Here is a 16,883-nt window from a genome sequence, read left to right as displayed (position 1 = left end):
TCCGTGGGGGTTTCTTCTTTATATAGCTTTTGATAATATTTCTTGAATATCTTAAGTATGTCTTTAGGCTCTGTATATACCTCATCCTCCTCCCGAATCTCTGTGATTATATTTCTGGTGCTTTCCTGTCTAATTCTCCCGTCTCATAAAACGTACCCCTATGAGTTTGATAATCATCTGCAGCTTTTTGAGCTAACCATTTAAATAGTTCAGATTTTATGGTCAGAATCCTATGTGCCTCTAGCACCTCTTTTCCCTAAGCAACAGCTTCCGTATGTTGTTCCTTCGCTATCAATAATTCTCTTGACAATCTGTAATTTTCCATCTGAACCTCTTTCCTTGACCTAGCAATAAAGCTGATTGTTTCTCCTCTAAGGGTAGCTTTGAATGTGTCCCAGACTATATTCCTGGAGATGCTAAAACGGTTCATATCAAAAAAGTCTTGGGCCCACTTCTTCATATGATCCACATAATTCATGCTGACCAATACCTTCCTACTGAATGTCCATTTTGAATAGTTCTTATTTGCGGATTCAATTTCTAACTGTAATACTAGTGGATTATGATCCGATATTGCTTTTGGCAATTTCTCAATCCTTGCATTCTTCAATATTGTTGCAGATATCAGAAAATAATCCAACTTTGTATATTTTTTGTGCAGGCATGAGAAATATGTAAAACCTGCCTTGTTTGGTTCATTGTACCCCCAGACATCTGCCAACGCATGGCTGGTGATTTGAGATTTCAGGGCGCGAAACACTTTAGATTTTCGGCTCGCATACACATTATTATTGACCAGGTCAGCGGCTATAATAAAATCTCCACATTGGGCTAAACCCTGTCGTCAACTCAACTTCAAGGTGGTCAGTAATTTCAGGATCATCTAGATTTGACCCATATATTGTACACAGAGTAATTCCAGTACCAAGCTCCACCACCACCCATCTCCCTAGGGAGTCTATTATTTTACGTTTCATGCCCCCCCAGAGCCACCTTACCCAATATTGCTACTCCCCTAATGGTAGAAGTTTGGGAAGAACAAGCCAATAAATCATATCCTTTTATAATACATTTCTTTTTGCCCACGGTAAATGGGTCTTCTGTAAACAGACCAAATCAAAGTAGTTAGACCTTACGAATTCCCCCAACCGTTGTCTCTTCCTCCAATCATTTAACCCACCTACATTAATAGTGCATATCTTGATTTTTCCCATTCTCCTTTAGAAGGTTACACCATCCAGTACTACTCTCATTAATCAACTGTTTTATCCGCAGAACCTTCAACCTTCTTTCTATAAAATACCAGGTATTCATTTCCCCTCCTTGACCCTCTCCCCCCACTCCCCCTACCCAGTCCTCTGACCCCCGACCCCCTCTCCTCCCTCCCCTCTTACGTGACCCCCACCACCCATATGAGGCGCTCAGACCTTGGTCTGTGCATAGGATGTTTTGCAGCTTTAGTGTCATGGCTGATCCTAATCCTATATTGTCATGAATTACATTACCCCAAAATTATCCTATTAATTCATAGGTCTAATTCTACACATTCATGGCATTTCCCCTTCTCCGTCCCCCCTTTTTTTTTTGTTTTTTTTGTTAGGCTCCTTCTTTTTTCCTTAAACAAACTTTTTGCTATTTTTTTTCCCTTTAAATCTCCCCCTCTTTTTTTTTTTTTAAAGCATCGTTATTACTACATTTGAAGAGAGAGTATCTTACATTACAGGAACTGAGCTTATATTACTTTAGATATAGAAGAAACAATGTGTTTTTTTATTTTCCCCCTCGCTCATAGCTTTATTTGTCCATAGAGTCCAAATATTCCTTTGCTTTTATTTCTGATGTGAAGTAACTCATCTTCCCATCATGAATCACTTTGAGCTGTGCCGGATTTATCAAGTAGACCTGGATATACTTCTCCTGGAAGGGTTTTATAATCTGTCTTAACCTCCACCTTCTCTCTACCGTGGTATGGCAGAAATCCGGACGCATGAAAAACGATTCCTCCCCACTATTTCTCTTAGAATCAGGTCTAGCCTTGTCTGAAAGTGCCTGGCGGAGGAGAACATTTCCAAAGTAAACCAGGATCGCACGCAGTTTAGCTCCCGCTCTTGCTTGAATCCTTGGTTTAAACGGGGTGCGGTGTGCTCTCTGGACTTCTGCTACCCAGTTCCAATCTGATAACTCAGGAAATGATGATTTAAATAACCTGATTACATATGTCCTGACATCGGACCCTTCCACCCTTTCTGGGATCCCTAACACCCTACGGTTATTTCTCTTCTGTCTGTTTTCAAACTGTTCCAATTTCCATTGTTTATCTTTAATTTGGGAGCCTTGGGCTTCCACCTGGGTTACAGCGCCTATAGCCACTGCTTCCATAGATACTATTCTGACCTCCCGATCGGTCACCCTTTCCCCAATATTAACACAGGATTCGGAGAGCTTCCTGACAACCCCTTGCATTTTTCGCATTGCAGCCTGCGCCTTCCGGCTGTCCTGGCGCTTTTCTTCCCTGTGTGATAGAATAGCCTGGTGTATTACCTCCAGAGTGGGAGAAACCAAATTAGGCTCTGTGGGGGTTATCCCGGACACGGAGCCGCAAAGCTGAGTGGTCCCAATTTAGATCCTTTTTTTCCCATCTTTGTGTACTTAACCACTGATTTTGTTTTGTTGCATTTAGAGGTTGTGCTTCGTCACTATCTTCAGGATCGGTATCTAGATTACTTGCATCCGATGTTGTGCTAAACCCTTCTTCCGACCAATCAGCCCCCTCTGAAACTGAGAAAAACAGTCACTTGGCTCTTTATCTGTTACTCTTGCTACCGGGTCCACTACCAAATTCGAATCGCTTCCCCAGACGCTGGCAATGGTTTTATGAGCAGATATGTTTTCACTTTGTTTTATCTCCAAATAATCGTTTACCTCTTTAGAGCCTGTCTCTGACTGCTCTGCCATACCAACTGGTGACTCCAGAGGGGCTAGTGATGTCTCCTCAATTTCCACAGTTTCACCAATTTCCCCATCCTCTGCAGCAGAGGCATGCTCCCCATTCCCCCCCACACCTTGCACTAGGGAGGGTATCCACCACTCCCTGTTGCCTACCGGTATCCAAAGCGTTCACTGTACCTCTTGTAATGTCCCGGATCTCCTTCCGGCTCTCCTCCTGAGTTTGTCCTGCCCTCTCTCCAACTACAGCTGCCGTCTCCTTCGAGCGTTGCAGGAGCTCAACCACCGAGGGACCCGCCGGACGGAGTTTCCCTGCTGCTCCGCCTCTTCCTCTCTTCACCACCGGGGGCTCCGCACTGGGAGCCCGAGAGCGTTGCATGCATCCCGCAACCTGTTCCGGAGAGTCATGCTCCACAATGCCCTCTCCCCACAGCTTTCGGCTCACCAACAGTTTAGAAGTGGCAGATCTTGCGGCCGCTTTCGGACCCATCTTCTTGCGGGTCACAAGCAGTTGGTGCTCCATGTGGAGCGGGTGCCTCAGGATAGCGCACCTTAATATCTTTAATCCAAAACTGACCCAGCCGGCCCAGTCTCCGCAGCAGCAACGCCGCGATCTCTTCATGGGGGGACTTCTCCGTCAGCAAGTAATTTCTCCATTATTCATGCGGGGTTTCACTCATTTACACAGCCATGGAAGACTCGTGCCGCTACGGGCCTCCTAAGGGGCCGCCATCTTGCCTCGTGTCATGCATTTGTGAATCCTCTCATACACCTGTTTAAAGGCTTTGCTCTGGAAATAGCACATAGGAGTTTATTGAAGTGATGGTCCTCTCACATTAAGTTCACTAGACTGTCGTAAAGAATGACAGTGCCACATCCATGCACTGTCACTTACTGTCCTGGGTAAACCCTGGTTTGTCTTAAGGTTCAAGTGCTACTAAAATACACAGTAGTCAATTACCAGGGACTTGGCATAAACAAAATGTCTTGTGGGAACTATGAAGATAGAAATGTGCCGCAGCTACATGCTCTGCATGTGCCGCAGCTACATGCTCTGCACTAGCAACGTGTGCACCCTGTCTTTGGATATGAAAGAATATTTAATGTATGATTATAATGGAAATGGCCACTCTTGCGCAATACCCAACATTATACAAATCACCTGCAGAAAAAAGAACACTATTTTGCCCACCCCACTGGTATTGTTATCTTTCTGCTATTATGTTTGTTTGTGTGGCGGGGCAATGTGTGCTGTGCTTTACAGGATCAATTTGGACACCACCATGGTCATTTGATAGGCAAAATAGAAACAGACATAGCAATGTGTGCTTAACTGTGGAAGCTGGTTTGATATTGCTTGCCCAGCAATATGTAAGAAGCACAGTGTACTATCCGAGCAACAGAAATATAATGGATTTACCCAGACATTTGATGGCAGCTCAAGGCATGGAATATTGTGTTGCAGAAATAAGCCACAGATTTATATTGGTTAATAAGTGCCTGAGCAGCAATAATAGTCCATGCATCAGGCATCGCGTTTCCTGTGGCTGAGGTGTTTTTAGTATTTAGTGTTTGCTTGTGTATTTAATTTTCTGACCAGTACAAACATGATCTGCTGCAGACAATCCCGAGCATGGCACTGAGGCAGACCTGGCTGTAAGGATGCACAGATTGCATCCTGAATCTGACTGCTCCTGAGGGCTAAGGCCCATCTATTTGCCTCAGCCCTCTTTGCTTATGTTAAAATCATGAGCACTTCACACTTGGACAGTTACACTGGTAAAAGGAGTCAGGCCTAATGGAATATACACCCCTACAGTGTTGGTGTTAAAGAATCACATGGCAAAAGTAAGAGGGGCATGTGAGCAGGGACATATAAAGTGGTCACATAGAATAGGCAGATGTTTGTCTTGAACCAGCATCAATAGGAAACCATAGACTAATGAGTCCCTGAGGAAACCCCATGGATGAACCTTCACACCTCAGTGCAACGTTGAATGAGGTGTCCTCTTACTCTGCTAATGAACTGACCCACTCTTGATTTACAAGGGGGAGCAACACTCACACCAGAAAGCACTGGCTAACAACCAAGACCCTCGGTTTTCTTGAACAGAGCCTGTCAGAAGCCATCATTGAGAGTTTCACTGAGATAACTTTGTGGTAAATGGTGAGTGCGGTTGAGTTTTGGAAAATGTTATACTTGGTGCAGTAAAAACTGCACCGCAGGAACCGTTTCGGAACCTTTGCACCTGAGCACATACCCGTAAGAACCATCAACGTAGTAACTAGTCTGGGTGCTCACTTACTACTCTCTGAGGGCACAGAGAGGCCCAGTGGAACCAGCGATCAGTGAACTCCTCTGGGTCTTGTGATAATTTGGTTTATTTTGAAAGTACAAAAGGGAGCAAAATAAAGTGACACAGAGCATTGGCAAGCTATCAAAATCCTTTGCCATCTTGAAAACGCCTTTAGGAGATTGAGGCGATTTTGTAATAAAACTGGGCATAGACTAGTTTAGGAAAATACCTACAAATGCACCCATAGGAAGCCATACAGCATTAAAAGTATTGTTATAATTGAGAAACATTATTTTGGTGGATGGAAGAGCAGTAGAAGAAACATTCCGATCGATAGGTTTGTGTGCGTGTGTTTGTGTGCATGTGTTTGTGTGTATGTGTCTATCTATCTATCTATCTATCTATCTATCTATCTATCTATCTATCTATCTATCTATCTATCTATCTATCTATCTATCTATCTATCTATCTATCTATCTATCTATCTATCTTAGTATATATAAACACTTTTCCCGGGCTCCTGTCGAGTGCTTGGAGTTTATGCCACAGGACCAGATGATTCATTTATATTGTAAAGGGTCTATTACATTTAAATTGACCCCTTGGGTACAAATAAGGAATAATTGTTGTGGGTATTTTTAAAGAAAAGTGGACAACAGACATATTAATAAGATAATGTGAATATTCTCCAGTTAGTTTTCTACATAACACACCAGGTTATCACCTCTATGGTGGATCATTTTCTGTTTGTCGCTATCCTTTTACTATTTGACCTCTCCAAAGGGCGTGCAAATGAACTGGCAACAAAACAGTCTCTCTGGGCTCTGCTCCAGTGCTTGGTGGCTGTGTCAGAGGACCTTAATTGACACAAACATAGAGTGTTGATTGTGGCTGTTGTAAGGTAAATTACTTTGTGCAAGGAACTTATGGGCACATGCATCAAACCAAAAACCGGTCGCAAAAGGGCAGATTCTCAGAATCTGCCCCTTTGCGACCGGTATTTTTGCATTTGGGATGCATCATCATTTTAGGGCAGCTGATATTGACTTCACCAGAGGGGCGAAATTAACCTTTATTGTTGTGTTGATTGCTGGGCTAATTCTGACCTCTAGATATATTGCACTTTCTATACATCTTGAGTCATTAATTCGGATATTTTCAGTGCATACTATCTGGGTCTTGCTTTCATTCAGCATGGTCTCAAAGCCATTGGTAACTATAGGCTTAGTGTCTTGGCACATCATTAGTCTTTCTATCGACGGGTCAATATATAGGGCGAACAATATTGGTGAACAGGGACAGCCCTGTCTTGTCGCTCTAGAAATAAAAATATAATCAGAGCTGCCCCCCATTAATTATATTCTGGCCTTTGGGTTCTAGTACATTGCCTTGATGGCCTTAGATATTCTTGGTCAAACCCCTTTTGTTCCAATATCCCCCACAACTATGACCACGTTACCCGGTCGAAAGTTTTCTCTGCGTCGAGAAGGATCATGGCCATTCGACACCCTGTGGCCGCCTATACATCAAAAAGTGTGATGGTCCGTCTTATGTGATAAGTTGTTCCGCACCCTGGGATAAACCCATGCAGCCACGGGGAGACCCAACCACCTATGATCCTTCCCAACCTCTTTGCCAGCACTTTTGAGTACATTTTAGTATCTGCATTAATGAGGGATATTGGAAGATAAGTTGCTTGGTTATCCTTTGGTTTCCCTTTTTTATGAAACACTACTATATTGGTTTCCTTCCAGGATTCCGGAATCTTGCCAGTATGTAATATACCATTAAATAGATTCAGCAAAATAGGGGCGATCACGTTCTGAATACATCTATATGCCTCCAAAGGGATGCTCTCTGGGCCAGCTGTCTTTCCTGATGACAATTCTTGAAGAGCTTCGTTTATTTCCTCTATCGAGAAAACTTCCTCTAATATTTCTTTTGATTGACTATCTAACTGGGAGCCTAATCCCACAGCATCCAGGTTAGAGACTTCCGTGGGGGTTTCTTCTTTATATAGCTTTTGATAATATTCCTTGAATATCTTAAGTATGTCTTTAGGCTCTGTATATACCTCATCCTCCTCCCGAATCTCTGTGATTATATTTCTGGTGCTTTCCTGTCTAATTCTCCCGTCTCATAAAACGTACCCCTATGAGTTTGATAATCATCTGCAGCTTTTTGAGCTAACCATTTAAATAGTTCAGATTTTATAGTCAGAATCCTATGTGCCTCTAGCACCTCTTTTCCCTAAGCAATAGCTTCCGTATGTTGTTCCTTCGCTATCAATAATTCTCTTGACAATCTGTAATTTTCCATCTGAACCTCTTTCCTTGACCTAGCAATAAAGCTGATTGTTTCTCCTCTAAGGGTAGCTTTGAATGTGTCCCAGACTATATTCCTGGAGATGCTATAACGGTTCATATCAAAAAAGTCTTGGGCCCACTTCTTCATATGATCCACATAATTCATGCTGACCAATACCTTCCTATTGAATGTCCATTTTGAATAGTTCTTATTTGCGGATTCAATTTCTAACTGTAATACTAGTGGATTATGATCCGATATTGCTTTTGGCAATTTCTCAATCCTTGCATTCTTCAATATTGTTGCAGATATCAGAAAATAATCCAACTTTGTATATTTTTTGTGCAGGCATGAGAAATATGTAAAACCTGCCTTGTTTGGTTCATTGTACCCCCAGACATCTGCCAACGCATGGCTGGTGATTTGAGATTTCAGGGCGCGAAACACTTTTGATTTTCGGCTCGCATACACATTATTATTGACCAGGTCAGCGGCTATAATAAAATCTCCACATAAAATCATTGGGCTAAACCCTGTCGTCAACTCAACTTCAAGGTGGTCAGTAATTTCAGGATCATCTAGATTTGACCCATATATTGTACACAGAGTAATTCCAGTACCAAGCTCCACCACCACCCATCTCCCTAGGGAGTCTATTATTTTACGTTTCATGCCCCCCCAGAGCCACCTTACCCAATATTGCCACTCCCCTAATGGTAGAAGTTTGGGAAGAACAAGCCAATAAATCATATCCTTTTATAATACATTTCTTTTTGCCCACGGTAAATGGGTCTTCTGTAAACAGACCAAATCAAAGTAGTTAGACCTTACGAATTCCCCCAACCGTTGTCTCTTCCTCCAATCATTTAACCCACCTACATTAATAGTGCATATCTTGATTTTTCCCATTCTCCTTTAGAAGGTTACACCATCCAGTACTACTCTCATTAATCAACTGTTTTATTCGCAGAACCTTCAACCTTCTTTCTATAAAATACCAGGTATTCATTTCCTCTCCTTGACCCTGTCCCCCCACCCCCCCTACCCAGTCCTCTGACCCCCGACCCCCTCTCCTCCCTCCCCTCTTACGTGACCCCCACCACCCATATGAGGCACTCAGACCTTGGTCTGTGCATAGGATGTTTTGAAGCTTTAGTGTCATGGCTGATCCTAATCCTATATTGTCATGAATTACATTACCCCAAAATTATCCTATTAATTCATAGGTCTAATTCTACACATTCATGGCATTTCCCCTTCTCCGTCCCCCCTTTTTTTGTTGTTTTTTTTGTTAGGCTCCTTCTTTTTTCCTTAAACAAACTTTTTGCTATTTTTTTTTCCCTTTAAATCTCCCCCTCTTTTTTTTTTAAAGCATCGTTATTACTACATTTGAAGAGAGAGTATCTTACATTACAGGAACTGAGCTTATATTACTTTAGATATAGAAGAAACAATGTGTTTTTTTATTTTCCCCCTCGCTCATAGCTTTATTTGTCCATAGAGTCCAAATATTCCTTTGCTTTTATTTCTGATGTGAAGTAACTCATCTTCCCATCATGAATCACATTGAGCTGTGCCGGATTTATCAAGTAGACTTGGATATACTTCTCCTGGAAGGGTTTTATAATCTGTCTCAACCTCCACCTTCTCTCTACCGTGGTATGGCAGAAATCCGGACGCATGAAAAACGATTCCTCCCCACTATTTCTCTTAGAATCAGGTCTAGCCTTGTCTGAAAGTGCCTGGCGGAGGAGAACATTTCCAAAGTAAACCAGGATCGCATGCGGTTTAGCTCCCGCTCTTGCTTGAATCCTTGGTTTAAACGGGGTGTGGTGTGCTCTCTGAACTTCTGCTGCCCAGTTCCAATCTGATAACTCAGGAAATGATGATTTAAATAACCTGATTACATATGTCCTGACATCGGACCCTTCCACCCTTTCTGGGATCCCTAACACCCTACGGTTATTTCTCTTCTGTCTGTTTTCAAGCTGTTCCAATTTCCATTGTTTATCTTTAATTTGGGAGCCTTGGGCTTCCACCTGGGTTACAGCGCCTATAGCCACTGCTTCCATAGATACTATTCTGACCTCCCGATCGGTCACCCTTTCCCCAATATTAACACAGGATTCGGAGAGCTTCCTGACAACCCCTTGCATTTTTCGCATTGCAGCCTGCGCCTTCCGCCTGTCCTGGCGCTTTTCTTCCCTGTGTGATAGAATAGCCTGGTGTTTTACCTCCAGAGTGGGAGAAACCAAATTAGGCTCTGTGGGGGTTATCCCGGACACGGAGCCGCAAAGCTGAGTGGTCCCAATTTAGATCCTTTTTTTCCCATCTTTGTGTACTTAACCACTGATTTTGTTTTGTTGCATTTAGAGGTTGTGCTTCGTCACTATCTTCAGGATCGGTATCTAGATTACTTGCATCCGATGTTGTGCTAAACCCTTCTTCCGACCAATCAGCCCCCTCTGAAACTGAGAAAAACAGTCACTTGGCTCTTTATCTGTTACTCTTGCTACCGGGTCCACTACCAAATTCGAATCGCTTCCCCAGACGCTGGCAATGGTTTTATGAGCAGATATGTTTTCACTTTGTTTTATCTCCAAATAATCGTTTACCTCTTTAGAGCCTGTCTCTGACTGCTCTGCCATACCAACTGGTGACTCCAGAGGGGCTAGTGATGTCTCCTCAATTTCCACAGTTTCACCAATTTCCCCATCCTCTGCAGCAGAGGCATGCTCCCCATTCCCCCCCACACCTTGCACTGGGGAGGGTATCCACCACTCCCTGTTGCCTACCGGTATCCAAAGCGTTCACTGTACCTCTTGTAATGTCCCGGATCTCCTTCCGGCTCTCCTCCTGAGTTTGTCCTGCCCTCTCTCCAACTACAGCTGCCGTCTCCTTCGAGCGTTGCAGGAGCTCAACCACCGAGGGACCCGCCGGACGGAGTTTCCCTGCTGCTCCGCCTCTTCCTCTCTTCACCACCGGGGGCTCCGCACTGGGAGCCCGAGAGCGTTGCATGCATCCCGCAACCTGTTCCGGAGAGTCATGCTCCACAATGCCCTCTCCCCACAGCTTTTGGCTCACCAACAGTTTAGAAGTGGCAGATCTTGCGGCCGCTTTCGGACCCATCTTCTTGTGGGTCACAAGCAGTTGGTGCTCCATGTGGAGCGGGTGCCTCAGGATAGCGCACCTTAATATCTTTAATCCAAAACTGACCCAGCCGGCCCAGTCTCCGCAGCAGCAACGCCGCGATCTCTTCATGGGGGGACTTCTCCGTCAGCAAGTAATTTCTCCCTTATTCATGCGGGGTTTCACTCATTTACACAGCCATGGAAGACTCGTGCCGCTACGGGCCTCCTAAGGGGCCGCCATCTTGCCTCGTGTCATGCATTTGTGAATCCTCTCATACACCTGTTTAAAGGCTTTGCTCTGGAAATAGCACATAGGAGTTTATTGAAGTGATGGTCCTCTCACATTAAGTTCACTAGACTGTCGTAAAGAATGACCGTGCCACATCCATGCACTGTCACTTACTGTCCTGGGTAAACCCTGGTTTGTCTTAAGGTTCAAGTGCTACTAAAATACACAGTAGTCAATTACCAGGGACTTGGCATAAACAAAATGTCTTGTGGGAACTATGAAGATAGAAATGTGCCGCAGCTACATGCTCTGCATGTGCCGCAGCTACATGCTCTGCACTAGCAACGTGTGCACCCTGTCTTTGGATATGAAAGAATATTTAATGTATGATTATAATGGAAATGGCCACTCTTGCGCAATACCCAACATTATACAAATCACCTGCAGAAAAAAGAACACTATTTTGCCCACCCCACTGGTATTGTTATCTTTCTGCTATTATGTTTGTTTGTGTGGCGGGGCAATGTGTGCTGTGCTTTACAGGATCAATTTGGACACCACCATGGTCATTTGATAGGCAAAATAGAAACAGACATAGCAATGTGTGCTTAACTGTGGAAGCTGGTTTGATATTGCTTGCCCAGCAATATGTAAGAAGCACAGTGTACTATCCGAGCAACAGAAATATAATGGATTTACCCAGACATTTGATGGCAGCTCAAGGCATGGAATATTGTGTTGCAGAAATAAGCCACAGATTTATATGGGTTAATAAGTGCCTGAGCAGCAATAATAGTCCATGCATCAGGCATCGCGTTTCCTGTGGCTGAGGTGTTTTTAGTATTTAGTGTTTGCTTGTGTATTTAATTTTCTGACCAGTACAAACATGATCTGCTGCAGACAATCCCGAGCATGGCACTGAGGCAGACCTGGCTGTAAGGATGCACAGATTGCATCCTGAATCTGACTGCTCCTGAGGGCTAAGGCCCATCTATTTGCCTCAGCCCTCTTTGCTTATGTTAAAATCATGAGCAGTTCACACTTGGAGAGTTACACTGGTAAAAGGAGTCAGGCCTAATGGAATATACACCCCTACAGTGTTGGTGTTAAAGAATCACATGGCAAAAGTAAGAGGGGCATGTGAGCAGGGACATATAAAGTGGTCACATAGAATAGGCAGCTGTTTGTCTTGAACCAGCATCAATAGGAAACCATAGACTAATGAGTCCCTGAGGAAACCCCATGGCTGAACCTTCACACCTCAGTGCAACGTTGAATGAGGTGTCCTCTTACTCTGCTAATGAACTGACCCACTCTTGATTTACAAGGGGGAGCAACACTCACACCAGAAAGCACTGGCTAACAACCAAGACCCTCGGTTTTCTTGAACAGAGCCTGTCAGAAGCCATCATTGAGAGTTTCACTGAGATAACTTTGTGGTAAATGGTGAGTGCAGTTGAGTTTAGGAAAATGTTAAACTTGGTGCAGTAAAAACTGCACCGCAGGAACCGTTTCGGAACCTTTGCACCTGAGCACATACCCGTAAGAACCATCAACGTAGTAACTAGTCTGGGTGCTCACTTACTACTCTCTGAGGGCACAGAGAAGCCCAGTGGAACCAGAGATCAGTGAACTCCTCTGGGTCTTGTGATAATTTGGTTTATTTTGAAAGTACAAAAGGGAGCAAAATAAAGTGACACAGAGCATTGGCAAGCTATCAAAATCCTTTGCCATCTTGAAAACGCCTTTAGGAGATTGAGGCGATTTTGTAATAAAACTGGGCATAGACTAGTTTAGGAAAATACCTACAAATGCACCCATAGGAAGCCATACAGCATTAAAAGTATTGTTATAATTGAGAAACATTATTTTGGTGGATGGAAGAGCAGTAGAAGAAACATTCCGATCGATAGGTTTGTGTGCGTGTGTTTGTGTGCATGTGTTTGTGTGTATGTGTCTATCTATCTATCTATCTATCTATCTATCTATCTATCTATCTATCTATCTATCTATCTATCTATCTATCTATCTATCTATCTATCTATCTATCTATCTATCTATCTATCTATCTATCTATCTATCTATCTATCTATCTTAGTATATATAAACACTTTTCCCGGGCTCCTGTCGTGTGCTTGGAGTTTATGCCACAGGACCAGATGACTCATTTATATTGTAAAGGGTCTATTACATTTAAATTGACCCCTTGGGTACAAATAAGGAATAATTGTTGTGGGTATTTTTAAAGAAAAGTGGACAACAGACATATTAATAAGATAATGTGAATATTCTCCAGTTAGTTTTCTACATAACACACCAGGTTATCACCTCTATGGTGGATCATTTTCTGTTTGTCGCTATCCTTTTACTATTTGACCTCTCCAAAGGGCGTGCAAATGAACTGGCAACAAAACAGTCTCTCTGGGCTCTGCTCCAGTGATTGGTGGCTGTGTCAGAGGACCTTAATTGACACAAACATAGAGTGTTGATTGTGGCTGTTGTAAGGTAAATTACTTTGTGCAAGGAACTTATGAGCACATGCATCAAACCAAAAACCGGTCGCAAAAGGGCAGATTCTCAGAATCTGCCCCTTTGCGACCGGTATTTTTGCATTTGGGATGCATCATCCCAAATGCAAAAATCGCAATGTAAGGAATCGCAAAATACCGATTCCTTAAATTGCGATTGCATTTAAGGAATCTCAAATTGAGATTCCTTAAATGCAATGCATTACAGTGAAAAAAATAGCGATTTCGCTAATTGCGGGAGCAAATTACCATGAAGCTGGACTTCATGGTAATTTGCTCAAACTTAGAAAAATGCACTTTTTGGCATTTTTCCAAGTGTCATGTTGCGCACACACATGCCCTTAGAGCATGTGTGTGTGCAACATATGTGCACTGATCTATTTCAGGGGTGCAATAGGGTGTCATCTTGACACCCTTGCACCCTTGAAATTGCGTGAGCAATTTGCGAGTACCTACTGGTACTCGCAAATTGCTCTTGCAATCTCCCATTCATTCCTATGGGCCTGGAGGCCCATAGGAATGAATGGGATGGCATTCCTTAATTGCGACTCGCTATTTGCAAGTCGCAATTAAGGAATGTGTGGGAATCGCTATTTCTGTAGTGATTCCTACATGCATAGGCTTTTGCGATTCCTTAATTGCGATTCCTTAATAATCGCAATTAAGGAATCGCAAAAGCATTTGTTGATGCATCTGCCAGTTAGTTTGAAACTTTGTAGTGACGAGGTAGGTGCCTCGAAGGCCCTCCATGAGTTCTGGGCTCGGATGGCTCCGAATCCCGACCCCTAGGGGCACATGCATCAACCATTTTTGCGAGCGCAAACGGTCCGATTTGCAAAAATCGGCCGTTTGCGACCACAAAAAGGGCATTTGCGATGCATGAAGGGTCAAGGCACTCGCAATTTGAGAATTCGCAATTAATTGCGAGTTCTCAAATTGCGATTGCTTTTAAGGATTCGTAAATTGAGATTCCTTAAATGCAATGCATTAAAGTAAAATAATTCGCGATTTCGCTGATAGGGGGCGCAAATTACCATAAAGTTGAACTTCATGGTAATTTGCAAAAACTTTGAAAAAGGCACGAAAGTGGATTTTTCAAAGTGGTAGGTTACACACACATGCGCAACATTTGTACACAGGTTGATTTCAGGGGTGCAACAGGGTGTCGTTTTGACACCCTCGCACCCTTGAAATTGCATTCTCAATTTGCGATTCTCTAAATGAGAATCGCAAATTGAGAACTTCCTCCCATTCATTCCTATGGGCCTCTTGGCCCATAGGAATGAATGGGGAGGTATTCCTTAATTGCGACTCGCAATTTGCGACTCGCAATTAAGAAATATTTAGAAATCGCTATTTTGAAAGCGATTTCTACATGCATAGGCTTTTGCGATTCCTTATTAGCGAATCCTTATTTTTCGCTAATAAGGAATCGCAAATGGCATTTTTGATGCATGTGCTAGCTAGTCCTTGAAAGCAGAATGTGAAATTAGCTCCAATGACAGCATATGGATAAATAAGTCAGAGCTTTATTCCAAACAGACCTCATCCACCAGCTTTCCTCATCACCGACTGACTACCTGTCGAAAATTGCCTCCACATTCCATTACATCACATTCTTGAACATAAATCTTCCAGGACATTACACGTCTTCCTTTTTTTTTTAAATCCTCAAAACAGAGAGACGTGCAACATAAACTAAATTTTCTTTTTTAAAATTGTTTAACATATTCTTTCGGATAGTTGGTGTTCAGACTTTCTCTACCACTCCAGCTTCTTCCATTACTTTCTTGATGATTTCCATCATTTAAGTTTCTCATCCTCGACAAATGGTATTCCTCCTTTTGCTTCAGTCATTCAAGAATATCATCAACCTTTCAAAAAAACATACAAATTTGTAATAGCTAATCTGTCTTTAAACATGGTCAAAGACAAACTCCAGCCTTTCATGAGCCACTGTAATAGAGCAGCCCACCAGCAAATTGTTCTTAGGCCCAAGTATCAGGGAGTGTCTGTTTAAAGAGCACTATAAACTATACATTCAGCTGGGAAACATTTGCACACTCAACAGAAGTAACAACCACCTTGTAACCAGGTATACTGTACCTGCATGAGGACCTCGTGGTGCAGCACAAATTTCAGGGTCCAGAGATTTCCAATGATGGGCAGCGGAGTTGGTCCAGGAGGGTATCTTCTCCTCAACCACTGAAGCTTGAAGTAATGTCCAATGAAGAGAGTAAGAAACAGAGCAATCAACAGCTCGGTGATTGACAGCATGGTAGGTGCCTGGCTCTGCTTCTAGCAGATCTCCTAAACAGTGGAATTAAAAATGTACTCAGCACTATTCTTGTCTTAGTATAATTTATTCCTAGTTCTTTATGAATCCTATATCTATTTCTCTAGCTGATCCTGTCCTTTTTTCTCTCTCTTTATCTCTTTCTCTCTATATTTCTTCCTTTTTCTCTCTTTATCCCCCTATGTAGACTGAGTCTATAGCATGTCTTTATCTGACCTAAATGTCTGTTTCCCTTTTTCTGCTAACCCTTTATTTTACTCAATTTCACCTCCTTTTCTTCCTTTATCTACTTTCAATTTCTCTTTTCTTTTTGCCTTTCCTCCTTTATGTCCAGTCTTAATATCTATCTTCTTCAGTATGTATGCATCTCTCTCCTTTCGAGTTCAGTAAAAATCACCTTCTTACTCGCATTCATTCTCACGTTCTCTCCCCTTTTATACTTGTCTAAGAACCGCAGAGGAGGCGTATATTCTGGAAGTGTACAAGATAAGAGATTGTTGATTGTGTAACATGCATGCTTATCACCTGAAAGTTGGAACGTTTGCTCTTTCATCACTGCCCTGCTGTTGTTTGACCTCTTGTACTTACAAGAGGTCAAACACCAATGAACTGCCAATAAACACATCTCTTTTCCTGGGCTTCTGTCCAGTGCTTGGAATTTATGCCACAGGACCTGATGACTCATTTATATTGTAAAGAGCCAATTAAATTTAAATTGACCCGTCTGGTACAATTAATTCATAATTATTGTGGGTAATTTTAAAGAAAAGGTGACCAGAGACAGGTTATAAGATAATGTGAATATTCTCCAGTCAGTCTTTTACATAACTCACTAGGTTATCACCTCTATGGTGGATCATTTTCTGTTTGTCACTATCCTTTTATTTTCACATATTAAATATAATAATGTTACTCCTATCTTAGTCTATGGGAGAGGTAGGCCTTGCAGTAGTGATCAACAAATTTAAGGGTCTTGCACTACCAGAACACGGAAAACTAAAAAGAACATGGCCCACATTTTAGATACATTGTACCCTGACATCTGGGCTGGCCAAGGCCTAGTTGTGACTTACATGCCTTAAAAACAAAGGTTTTGGCCTGGTAAAAGGTTTCCTTTGCCAAGTCGACAACACAGTTTAATACTGCAGG

At 42.6% G+C, this 16,883-nt stretch overlaps 1 protein-coding gene across 1 annotated transcript in view; it reads right to left on the bottom strand.

Annotated features, from left to right (window-relative positions):
- LOC146786141 (cytochrome P450 2J5-like) overlaps nucleotides 1-16,143 on the bottom strand; it is a 67,304-nt gene extending 51,161 nt beyond the window's left edge. The window contains exon 1 of the mRNA XM_085635646.1: nucleotides 15,545-16,143. Within this exon, the coding sequence (XP_085491772.1) occupies nucleotides 15,545-15,715 (171 nt within the window). The 5' untranslated portion in view covers nucleotides 15,716-16,143. The remainder of the gene's footprint in view (nucleotides 1-15,544) is intronic.
- Nucleotides 16,144-16,883: the final 740 nt, after the last annotated feature.

Source organism: Triturus cristatus, chromosome 11 (genome assembly GCF_964204655.1).
Source record: "Triturus cristatus chromosome 11, aTriCri1.1, whole genome shotgun sequence".
Classification (NCBI taxonomy): domain Eukaryota; kingdom Metazoa; phylum Chordata; class Amphibia; order Caudata; family Salamandridae; genus Triturus; species Triturus cristatus.
This window is presented reverse-complemented; position numbering and strand designations above follow the sequence as displayed.